This window comes from Lontra canadensis, unplaced genomic scaffold (genome assembly GCF_010015895.1).
Source record: "Lontra canadensis isolate GAN:19392208 unplaced genomic scaffold, GSC_riverotter_1.0 scaffold71, whole genome shotgun sequence".
Lineage (NCBI taxonomy): Eukaryota > Metazoa > Chordata > Mammalia > Carnivora > Mustelidae > Lontra > Lontra canadensis.
Genome location: NW_022631065.1, coordinates 10,856,580 through 10,867,940, shown reverse-complemented (window position 1 = coordinate 10,867,940; position 11,361 = coordinate 10,856,580). Strand labels below are relative to the sequence as shown.

Genomic DNA, 11,361 nt, shown 5'->3' with positions numbered 1-11,361 from the left:
TATTTCATCATCAAGATAAATAATGGTAGTAATGGACTACCACTCATTGACAGAAATAGGAAACCGTAATGATATAAATAACTACACACATAAAGGAATGCAAGATGAAATCTCTTCACAGTAGCAATGCCCACTAATGCATGTAGTTGGAATAATGGAAGTAGAAAGATTCCATTGCCAATTAGTACAGTACTGCTGATTCATACAGTAGTCATCAATGGATACTAAGCCTGATGGGTGGACGTTTGATGGGGAACAGGATATCAGAGTAGTTTCAAAATATTTCCCCAGGAAATAGCTCATTAATTACAAAAGTGAAAATGGTGACTCTCCAGAGGGGAAAACTAGCAGACACCCCCTTGACCAGGTGACCAAGGTTAGAGCATCAGTGGTGCTTTCTGATGGGACACACAGAAGAACACAGCAGAGTCTTTTTTGTATAGTACTCCCGCCAACAATTATGAGTCAGGACACAAGCAAACACTAGATGTATCCAGGTTGAGGAACATTCTAGGGACTCAAAAGTCTGTACTCTCTGTACTTTTTTTTTTTTTTAAGATTTTATTTTTCAGTAATTTCTACACATAGTGTGGGTCTCAAACTTCCAACTCCAAGATTGGGAGTTGCAGGCTTTATAGATTGAGCCAGCCAGGTGCCCACAAAGGTTTGTACTTCCTAAAACTGTCAAGGTCATGAAAGATAGGGAAAGGGTGAGCAAATGTTCCAGATTAAAGCAGATCAAAGAGACATGACAAGGGAATGTACTGCATAATTCTGGATTTGGATCCTGGGCTTAAAAGGAAAAGTAGACATTGGGCAGCTGGTGAAACTTTTGAATGGGGTCTGTGGGTTGGACTGTCATGCTCTATCAGTGTTAATTTCCTGATTGAAAGGGTTGCACAAAGGTTATAGAACAGAGTACTTGTTTTGAGGAAATACACGGTGTGATATATTTAGGGGTGAAATGGCATCATGTCTGCAACTTTGTCTCAGATTGATCAGAAAAGGAATAACCGTAATAGTAAATGTGGGGGATAGTAAACAATCACAGCATCTGATTTTAGGAAGCAAGAGAGTTCTTTGTATCCTTCCTGCAACTCTTCTGCATGTTCGCAATTATTTCAAAAGAAATTGTGTTTAAAAATAAGGCTAAGAACTCAGGAGAATAAAGTTCTTCCTTTTAGCCTACAAACATGCTCAAACCTCTTCCACTCTAAACAAAGCAAAATAATGAAGCCAGTGGCTACTTGCTGTTGTCACTTCCTCCCTGCTGGGCATGAGGATGTTGAAGAAACACCATTGGGCCTGGTGTCAGGAAGCCTCTGTTGGAGGCTGGCTCTGCCACTCCCTAACTATGTCACTTTGGCCAAATCATTGAACCTCTCTGAGCCTCAGTTTCTTCATGAGGGAACAATACTATCTCCCCTACGGAGAGGACCAAGGGAAAGCAGGGATATGAAACCGGGCGATAAGCTATAATGTGTTTGACAAACACTAACTACAGGTGATCCCTCACTTTGACTCCTGATGGTACAGCACTATTGCCTTCACACCTTGCTAGACCGCTTCCTCTTCTAGGAGCTCAGCCTGCCCTCTGCAGGACAATACACAGCAGATCACACCCTTGGTCTCCTGATACTCTCTGATCGTGGGTGCCTTTCTTGCCTTTCTCTTGACTTCCTCTTCTCAACCCTGCCTGGCGGGTCTGCCTGCCTGTGCAGGACAGCTACTCACTCAGACTGGTCCTTTCCTCTTCATCTGTTTGGTCATTCTGGAATGTCTCACTTACTCCATACCTTTGGGGGCACCTCTGTTACTATGCCCATGACACCCCCTCTCACACCTTTTGCACTGGATCCTCCAGGCAGTATTTCATCACTGGGCATCCCCGCAGGCACTTCAAATTCACCTTGGGCAACACTAACTGACTTGCTTCTCCTATGTTCCCTTTCTTATTTAACACATCATGCTCCCTCTAAATACTTGAGCTAGAAATGCACAGGTCATTTATTAGGGGTGCCTGGTGGTTCAGTCTAAGTGTCTGCCTTCAGCTTAGGTCATGATCCTGAGGTCCTGAGATGGAGCACTGCATCAGACTCCCTGCTCAGCAGAGAGCCTGCTTCTCCCTCTCCCTCTACCGCTCCTCCTGCTTGTGCACTGTCAAATAAATAAATAAAATCTTTTTTTTAAAAAATCATTTGTTATTGTTGTTGTCATTTGCTTATTGAACATCTACTATTTTCTAGATACTAGGTGCTTTGCATTTTTTTTAAGATTTTATTTATTTATTTGAGAGAGAGAAAGAGAGCATGAGAGAAGGTCAGAGGGAGAAGAAGACTCCCCACGGAGCTGGGAGCCCCATGCAGGACTCAATCCCGGGACTAAGGGATCATGACCTGAGCCAAAGGCAGTCGCTCAACCAACTGAACCACCCAGGTGCCCCTAGGTGCTTTGCATTCTTGATTTGCTTTTTTCCTTGAAAGAGCCCTCTAAAGTAGATCCTACTTCATCCCATCTTACAAGGCTGAAATCTAGCATTCAGAGAGTTTAAATAACTTGAGTTCAAGGTTATACAGCTAATAAATAGTGGCACTGGGTTTTTATAATAGGCTTGTCTGATTCCAAGGTTCATTCTCTTAATCTCAATCATTATATAACATTGACTTCTTCTTGAATTCCCATATATAATTTCATTGATTCCTTTTAATTTTGTCACTGAAATGTCTCTTTAATTAGTTCTTTCTTTGTTCATTGATGCTACCTTTTTTGGATACTGATCTTGTACATATTGTACATATTTAAATATATATATAGGTTACCACCATATATAGGTTGGTTCTGAGGAGGGTGAGAATTTTGAGTGTCTCAGTATTAACTTTTTCTAATTATATATGTGATACATATTAGGTGTTAAGAAAATTCATTGTATGGGGTGCCTGGGTGGCTCAATGGGTTAAGCCTTCAGCTCAGGTCATGATCTCAGGGTCCTGGAAGTGAGCCCCACATCGGGCTCTCTGCTCAGCAGGGAGCCTGCTTCCCCCCACCCTTCTCTGCCTGCCTCTCTGCCTCCTTGTGATCTCTCTCTCTCTGTCAAATAAATAAATAAAATCTTTTTAAAAAATAAAAATAAATTTTAAAAATTCATTACAGATCTAGATAGTAAAAGTTCCCCAACCCCAATTTCTTCTTTTTTTTTTTTTAAGTAGGCTCCACACCCAATGTGGGGTTTGAACTCAGGACCCCAAGATCAAGAGTCACATGCTCCACTGACTCAGCCAGCTAGGGGCCCCTCCCAACCCCAGCTTCTAAAGATAACCAGACTAAGGAGTAGTATATATTCCTCAATTTTTTCCTGCATATATAGAAGCATATTACTCTTTTTAAATGGCGTAACATCATATTGAAACTCACCTTTCTTATTTCATATGACAGCACATACAGATCTACCTCACTGTTGTCCTTTTTTTTTCCCCAGAGAGAGTCTGCACTCATGAGAGCAGGGGGCTGGGCAGAGGGGGAGACAGAGAATCCCAACCAGGTTCCACTCCCAGCCCAGAGCCTGGAAGGAGCTTGATCACACGACTCTGAGATCATGACCTGAACTGAAATCAAGAGTCAGACAGACCCTTAACCAACTGAGCCACCGAGGCCCCCCCCCCCTCCTTTTAAAGATTTGTTTATTTGAGAGAGAAAGAGAGAGAGCACGAGGGCGTGGGGCAGAGGAAGAGGGAGAGAGAGAGACTCTTCAACAGATTCCGCTCTGAGAACCGTGGGGCGGGGCGGGGCGGGGGGTGGGGGGTGGGGGGTGGGGAGGCACACACACCAGGCTCCAAGATCACAACCTGAGCCAAACCAAGAGTCCCACTCCTAACCGTCTGCCGCCCAGGCACCCCACCCCCTTCTTTTTTCAATTAGGTAAAATCGACACATGTTTTATACAATTTCAAAAGGCACAGAGGTGTATATTATGAAAAATAAGTCTCCCTTCATCCTTGTTCCTCAGTCACCAAATAGAAATTATGTCACTAGTTTCTTGGGTAGCACTCAGAGGCCGCATTTCTTTGAAGAGCAGCAGAGCTGCCCATTGTATGGACGTACCATATCCATGCACCAAATTATTTTGGTGTTTCATTAGTGGGACACTTAGATTGTTTCTAACGCTATTATCCACAGGATCTAAAGTCTATGTCAATCAATTACTTATCATAGTGTTTCAGATTGTATAGATACACCATAATTCATTTCTCCACTGATGAGAATTTAGGCTTAAATACCGTTTGCTCTGCTCCTAGAGCACTTGTACTATTAGGCACTTCTGCCATTTTGCGGGCAATGTAGTTTCCTAGTACTCACTGCACTGAGAGCTCCTCAAAAGCAGGGGAAAGTGTTCATATTCATCTTTATAGCCTTATAGCCTAAACCCCGAATTTGGTCCAGAGTATACACTCACCACGTTTGAGTGCAATAATAATCGTATCGCCCGCGCTGAGTTCTGGAATCGAGAGCTGGGAGGTGGAGCGAGGGGAAAGCCGCGCCCCTTCGAGCTGTCCCGGCCTCAGAGGGCTCGGAACCTTTGTTAGAAGCCTCATTGTTTGTGAGGGAGGGTTTTAGCCTCAGCGCGCAGCCCGCACAAGCAGGGTTGTTACGCACCGGAAGTAGCCTGTTATTTTGCCGGAGTCGGTTTTTCCGCGGGGCGGAAAAGGCTTGTCAGCATGTGTCCCTACCATTTCCAGCCCCCTTTTCTTGCAGGACCCCATGAGTAAGCTGTGGCGGCGGGGGAGCACCCCTGGGGCTATGGAAGCCCCTGAACCCGGTAAGCGCGGGTCGATAAAGCAAGTTAGGCGTTCGCAGAAAAGCAATCCTATTTTGCTCTTCCGAGCCTTCGGGGTACTTCGCCACAGGTGGGAAGGAGAAAGGCGAGTCTGTTGTTATGGTAACAGCGTGTCGGGCTGGAAGAGTGGGGCCCTTCGGGGGTATTGGGTTCTTCAAGGCTCCTCCTGTCCCGCTCTTGTCGTAAACCGTTGACAGGCTCTCCTTACGCAGGGGAAGCGCTGGAATTGAGTCTGGCGGGTGCCCACGGCCATGGAGTGCACAAGAAAAAGCATAAGAAGCACAAGAAAAAACACAAGAAGAAACACCATCAGGAAGAGGAGGCTGGGCCAACGCAGCCGTCACCTGCTAAGCCCCAACTTAAACTCAAAATCAAACTGGGTGGGCAGGTCCTGGGCACCAAGAGGTGAGGCCAAGAAAGCCAAGGTTTTACTTGGGGAAATTTAGGAGCAGGCAGAGATAGAGGGAGAAGCTGGCTGGGCTTTCCAGTAGACAGAGGGTGGACACTGACTTCAGGGCCCAGGTGAAGGCAGAACCCAAGGGGGGTAGGGGAATGCTGGTTGTAACTGTTAAGCAGGAGGAGAACTGCTCAGCTTACATAGTGGTTGCTTCTCTGCAGTGTTCCTACTTTCACTGTGATCCCTGAGGGTCCTCGCTCACCCTCTCCCCTTATGGTTGTGGACAATGAAGAGGAACCAATGGAAGGAGTCCCCCTTGAGCAGTACCGTGCCTGGCTGGGTGAGAAGAATCTGGAGGTGGGGAAACTGGGCTTCTCATTATATCTGGTTAACGGAAGAGGGTTGGTTCTGAGGAGGGTGAGAATTTTGAGTGTCTCAGTATTAACTTGGCCAAATTAGGGTTCTCCATCTGAACAATTCTACTTTTAGCTCTCCAACTTTGCTTTTCAGATGAAGACAGTAATCTGTCCCCCTCCCCACTTCGGGACCTGTCGGGGGGCTTAGGAGGTCAAGAAGAAGAGGAGGAACAGAGGTGGCTGGATGCCCTGGAGAAGGGGGAGCTCGATGACAATGGAGATCTCAAGAAGGAGATCAACGAGCGGCTGCTCACTGCTCGACAGGCAAGTTGGTTCATTCTTTGTTCACTGGCTAAATATATATTGAGAACTTCTTATGTCTCAAGAATGTTGCTAGGCAGTGGGGATATCAATAGTGGAAGAAAGGAAAGGTTTCTCTTCTCATGGAGCTGGTATTCGTGTGTGTGTGTGTGTGTGTGTGGGTGGGTGGGTGTTGGGGGAGGGGGTAAGTAATTGCAAAAAGTATGGTTTATAACAAAAATAGGGTGATGAAATGGAAAGCGGTGGAAAGAGACAACATTAGATAGGGAAGGCAGGGAAGACATCTCTGATGAGATTACATTTCCAATATCAAAGGAGCTTTTCAGGCAGAGACCAGCAGGTGCAAAGACCCTGAGAGTGGAACATGCCTAGTAGTGGTCAAGGAGAAAAATAAGTGTGACTACAGCATGAAAGGATTGTCTGCAGGAAAGTGATTTGATTTATATTTCAGTAGATTACTTTGGCTTCTTATTGCAGGTAAGGAGTAGAAGCAAGACCATCCAGGAAGCCATTGAGGTAGTCAGGTGAGAGGTGGTGGTGGCCTGAACCAAGGTGAATTTATGGAGGTAGAGGAAATCAGATGGATTCTGATATGTTTTGGAAATAATTGTTGGGAGTTAGGGAGCGGGCAGAAAAGAGGAATCGAGGGTAACCCTCAGTTTAGGGCTTGAGCAATAATCCAATTGATGCTATCCACTTGAGATGAAAAGATTTTTTTTTTCCAGGAGAAACTTTATTCAAATTTTGTGTCATTAGAATACTTCCAAAATCAAACACAGTATTAGTCAAATGTTTAACCAGACAGGCAAGGCAAAGCTTCAGGAACAAAACAAAAAATCTGAAGGACTTACTGCTAACAAAGCCATTCCCCTAAGTAGCATCTTATACTTGTCATAAACCTGTAATTTTCTGTTTTAATTTACACACTATATTAAAAAGAGAAATATTTTTTTTTGAAATTTGTGTAATATGTTAGCAAATTGTGTAGCAAAATAAGTCCTCATAATTGATTAGGAACATATCACTTTTTTTTTTTTTTGAAATATTTTATTTATTTATTTATTTATTTATTTATTTGACAGAGATCACAAGTAGGCAGAGAGGCAGGCAGAGAGAGAGGAGGAAGCAGGCTCCCTGCCGAGCAGAGAGCCCAATTCGGGGCTCGATCCCAGGACTCTGGGATCATGACCTGAGCCGAAGGCAGAGGCTTTAACCCACTGAACCACCCAGGCATCCCAAGGAACATATCACATTTAAAGGGATCCATATGTACAGCAGCACCACTATAAATACACTGCATAGTCACCCTGAGATCTATTTTGTTTTCAGTGCATATCAAAGTTTCAAAAGTTTCAAAGTTTTCAAAAATGACAGCTTCTTGTGACTACATGCTCTTGATTTTCTCAAATTCTCTGTCGGTTTGGGTGAGATGCCACTTGTTTAAGCAGCTTCTGACTAACTGGACATATCTGTGGGTCCACTCTTAAATCTAGATCACCTCCAGACTCCCTTTCTTCAATTGTAGCATCATCGGTGACACGAAGCAAAGATCTTTTCCCACCGTTTGGAATGAGATGAAAAGATTTAAAACAGAAAAAACAAAAACACCTCCAGAGAGGTGGTAAACAGAGTTTTGGTATTCAGGGCAGACAGGAACCATTAATGCTTTTCTTGTTTAGAGTCAAGGATCTGAAGATGAAAGTCTGGAGATCTGGGAGGAGGCAGTACTAAGGCTCCTGGAGAGGGTGCTCATCCCCCCCTTACCCTCAAGGCCAGTGTTACTCAAGAGCCTGCTTTCCAGATCGCCACTGTCGCCCCCGTCCCCCCAACCCCGGTTTGGGCAGACGTCGCCCGCCTGACACCTCTCGGTGTGTCTCTCCCCAGCGAGCTCTGCTGCAGAAGGCGCGGAGTCAGCCTTCCCCGATGCTGCCGCTCCCTGTGGCTGGGAGCTGTCCGGCCCCGGCCCTCACCGAGGAGATGCTGCTGAAACGCGAGGAGAGGGCGCGAAAGAGACGGTTGCAGGCGGCTCGGCGGGCGGAGGAGCACAAGAACCAGACTATCGAGCGCCTCACCAAGACCGCGGCGCCCAGTGGCCGGGGAGGCCGAGGGGCGGCGCGGGGCGAGCGCCGCGGTGGGAGGACCGCGGCCCCGGCCCCCATGGTGCGCTACAGCAGCGGGGCACAGGGTTCCACCCTTTCCTTCCCACCTGGCGTCCCCACCCCCGCGCCATTGTCCCAGCGGCCGTCCCCATCTGGCCCTCCCCCTCGATGCTCGGTCCCCGGCTGCCCACACCCCCGCCGCTACGCCTGTTCCCGCACGGGCCAGGCGCTCTGCAGCCTTCAGTGCTACCGCATCAACCTGCAGATGCGGCTCGGGGGGCCCGAGGGCCCCGGGTCCCCTCTTTTGGCTACTTAAGTCCCTAACCTGACCCGGACTCTGCGCCCTCTCCCCTGTCCTGTTTTCATTATGTTCCCCACCCTACTATTAAATTTCATCCGGTGCCTCGACTTGAACAGAGTTGGGGAAGTGGGGTATGGGTAGGCCAATGCACTGTACACACACTTTGCCGTCACGGGAGATTGCGTCGACACATGGGAAACGGCCACTAGGCCGCAAGAACACTGGGGCACTTTTGGAACGCGACCCTTGCCCTGCACCGCTTCTTCCAGTGGGGTTACCTGGCTTGGTAAGGCCTTCCGCGTCATCCCCGAAAATAGCGCTCAAGCCAATCAGCGGAGACTTTGCTTTTCTGGACGGCCGCTTATTGGCTGGCAATTCCGAGCCCGTTCTGCTGTCCATATTGGCTATTGTCGCTGTCAGTCAGGGCCATGGTCGAACCTTGCCCCGCTCTTTGTCTGTGTAAGCTCCTGTTGTCTGGGAGAGTGGCGGAGGCGCTGCTGTAGATTGGTCCCTGGGAGAAACCTCTGGTCCGTTCCTATTGGCCCGTCTGCCGGCGGGCGTCGCTGATTGGTAGGATCGAGCAATCTGGGTGCTAGTTGGCAGAGCTCTCCCCGGATGGAAGCTCCGGCCGCGGAGTGATGGTGGCGGCAGCGAAGATGGGCCGGGGAGGGACCATGGCGGTGGCGGCAGAAGTGGCAGGGGCGGGGCGCCTGGCGATAGAGGAGGCTGTGGTCTACCGGGGGCTGTAGGTGGAGGCATGGCTCAGGCCAGCAGCGGGAACGGCAGCGAGGAGGCCTGGGGGGCACTTCGCGTGCCGCAACAGCAGGTATCCCGACTGCTCCAAAAACCTATCACGACAGCCATTTATTTCTCTTTCCCCTCTCCTTGTCCCTTCCTTTTGGGGGGTTGGGGAGGAACTCACGTAGCCAAAGATGCTGTGAAGTTCCTAAGTATGTCCCTTCTACTCTTTGTCTAAACTTTGTAATGTAGATGCAGTTGACTTTGCCTGCAGCTTCTTAGACCCCCCCCATCCCATGGCTGCAGTGGAAGCTTGCAGTGGCTCTCCAGTGACCAAAGGCATAGTGAGGCCCAGGGAAGCTCCCTCTGTCTTGCAACAGTTATTTGTGATGTTTTTCTGTGTGCCTGTTGTCACAACAGAGTCCAGCAGCGTCTTCTCTTGAGGGAGCAATTTGGAGAAGAGCTGGAACCCAGACTCGCGCCCTGGATGCCATCCTTTATCATCCACAGCAATCCCATCTGGTTGGGAGCACTGCTCTGTGTCTCAAATGGCCCTTCCTCTACCCTAGGAAGCCTGAGACCCAAGGGTGGAAAGATCCAGTGTGGGGGTGGGGAGGCAGCCCGTGGGGGGAGGGTGGATAATGAAAGCATCTTAGCATTGGAAACTGCCTTAAACCCCTTACCCATTGTTTGAGACTTTGAGGTAGCTCAGACTGCCCCCTGGCTTCTGCCCAAACACTCCCTTAACAGAAAATACCCTGGGAGCCAGCCCCAGTGTGAGAGAAGTCTCTGTACGCAGAACTGAAATCTGCCTCTTTGTATGTCCACACCTTGCATCTTGTTTTCTAGACAGATTCTTGTTATTCCAAATCCTCTGCCATGTCAGCAGCCCTTCAGATATTTGAACACTCCTCTCACTGTCACTTTATCCCTCCCCAGAGATCTCTCTGAGCTCAACTTGGCTCACAGGGTGGGACTATGTCCCTGCATGCAGGGGTGTGGGGGTGGACAGTGCCTGGGGCTGGGATCTCCTTTGATTCTAAGTGCCTCCTTGCTCCCAGCTTCGAGAGCTCTGCCCAGGAGTGAACAACCAGCCCTACCTCTGTGAGAGTGGTCACTGCTGCGGGGAGACGGGCTGCTGCACCTACTACTATGAGCTCTGGTGTGAGTCTCCAACGGGGCTATTCTCGGGTCCTTCTGCTCATCCTCAAAATTCGTCGGGCATCAAAATTCCAAACTTCATGGACCTCTGTCTACCTGGGAGGTATCTAAGACCCTCCTTCCTCATCCCTTGCAGGGTTCTGGCTGCTCTGGACTGTCCTCATCCTCTTTAGCTGTTGTTGCGCCTTCCGTCATCGACGAGCTAAACTACGGTTGCAGCAACAGCAGCGCCAGCGCGAGATCAACTTGTTGGCCTACCACGGGGCATGCCATGGGGTTGGCCCTGTCCCTACCGGTTCACTGCTTGACCTTCGTGAGTGGCTTGAGGCTCTGGGCACACTGCCAGTGGCCCCTCCCAACCCAGATACCTGAATCATCCCCACCTTCCCTTTTCAGACATTTCAAAGCACACTTTCCCTAATAGCAAAGGTACCACTATCCCACCGCTGGCTGCCGCACAACCATGCCATTCTTTCCTGCAGGCCTCCTCAGCACCTTCAAACCCCCAGCCTATGAGGATGTGGTTCACCGCCCCGGCACACCGCCGCCTCCTTACACTGCAGCCTCAGGTTGCCCCTTGACTGCTTCCAGTGACTGCACCTGCTGCTCCTCTGCTTCTAGCTGCCCTGCCCACTGCGAGGGAACAAATGTGGAAGGTGTTTCCTCCCACCAGAGTGCACCCCCTCATCAGGAGGGTGAGCCTGGGGCTGGGGTGAGCCCTGCCCCCACACCCCCTTCTTGCCGCTATCGCCGCCTGACTGGTGACTCAGGTATTGAGCTCTGCCCTTGTTCTGACTCCAGTGAGGGCATGCCAGTCAAGGAGGCTAGGGCTAGTGCCACCCCACCAGATCTGGAGGACACTTGTGTGCTGCCCCTCGATCCTATACCCCACGTCTCTCCTGTGGGGCTAGCTTCCAGTGAAGGGGACATCCCATAAACAGTTTTGGGAGGGTGGGTGAATTCCTTGCCCACTAGAAACAGCCTGGGGCCCAAATCCTTGAATTCTTCTTGGCCTCTCCCGCCATCTCGAATCTTCCTGAAAGGGGTGGAGTCCTGAGGAAGAGTGGCAGTGTTTGGGGGACTGTGCTAGCTCTACCCCCAAAAAACATACACAGGAGCCTTTGATCTCATTAAAGAGATGTGAACCAGCTGCTTGT

The 11,361-nt window shown here is 49.1% G+C and overlaps 2 protein-coding genes across 3 annotated transcripts; both read left to right on the top strand.

Moving 5' to 3' along the window:
* Positions 1-4,629: 4,629 nt before the first annotated feature.
* On the top strand, positions 4,630-8,412 carry INO80B (INO80 complex subunit B). Its single transcript, XM_032880769.1, has 5 exons — positions 4,630-4,813; positions 5,044-5,236; positions 5,450-5,568; positions 5,739-5,908; positions 7,790-8,412. The coding sequence occupies exons 1-5, from the start codon at positions 4,756-4,758 to the stop codon at positions 8,318-8,320; spliced, it is 1,071 nt and encodes a 356-aa protein (XP_032736660.1). The 5' UTR covers positions 4,630-4,755; the 3' UTR covers positions 8,321-8,412.
* A 208-nt stretch (positions 8,413-8,620) lies between these two features.
* On the top strand, positions 8,621-11,354 carry WBP1 (WW domain binding protein 1). 2 transcript variants are annotated; one of them, XM_032880774.1, is made up of 5 exons: positions 8,621-9,131; positions 9,464-9,565; positions 10,105-10,207; positions 10,341-10,517; positions 10,687-11,354. In XM_032880774.1, exons 1-5 carry the CDS (start codon positions 9,063-9,065, stop codon positions 11,139-11,141), a joined length of 906 nt encoding a protein of 301 aa, XP_032736665.1. In that variant the 5' UTR covers positions 8,621-9,062; the 3' UTR covers positions 11,142-11,354. The 2 variants fall into 2 exon arrangements, with proteins under 2 accessions (XP_032736665.1, XP_032736666.1); XM_032880775.1 differs by lacking the exon at positions 9,464-9,565 and having other exon boundaries at positions 8,797-9,131.
* Positions 11,355-11,361: the final 7 nt, after the last annotated feature.

Coding starts and splice junctions, on each gene's coding strand:
- INO80B (XM_032880769.1), top strand. CDS start 4,756: ATGAGTAAGCTGTGGCGGCGGGGGAGCACCCCTGGGGCTATGGAAGCC. Junction 5,569..5,738: donor GCAGTACCGTGCCTGGCTGG/GTGAGAAGAATC, acceptor TTTGCTTTTCAG/ATGAAGACAGTAATCTGTCC. Junction 5,909..7,789: donor GGCTGCTCACTGCTCGACAG/GCAAGTTGGTTC, acceptor GTCTCTCCCCAG/CGAGCTCTGCTGCAGAAGGC.
- WBP1 (XM_032880774.1), top strand. CDS start 9,063: ATGGCTCAGGCCAGCAGCGGGAACGGCAGCGAGGAGGCCTGGGGGGCA. Junction 9,132..9,463: donor TTCGCGTGCCGCAACAGCAG/GTATCCCGACTG, acceptor TTGTCACAACAG/AGTCCAGCAGCGTCTTCTCT. Junction 10,518..10,686: donor CGGTTCACTGCTTGACCTTC/GTGAGTGGCTTG, acceptor TCTTTCCTGCAG/GCCTCCTCAGCACCTTCAAA.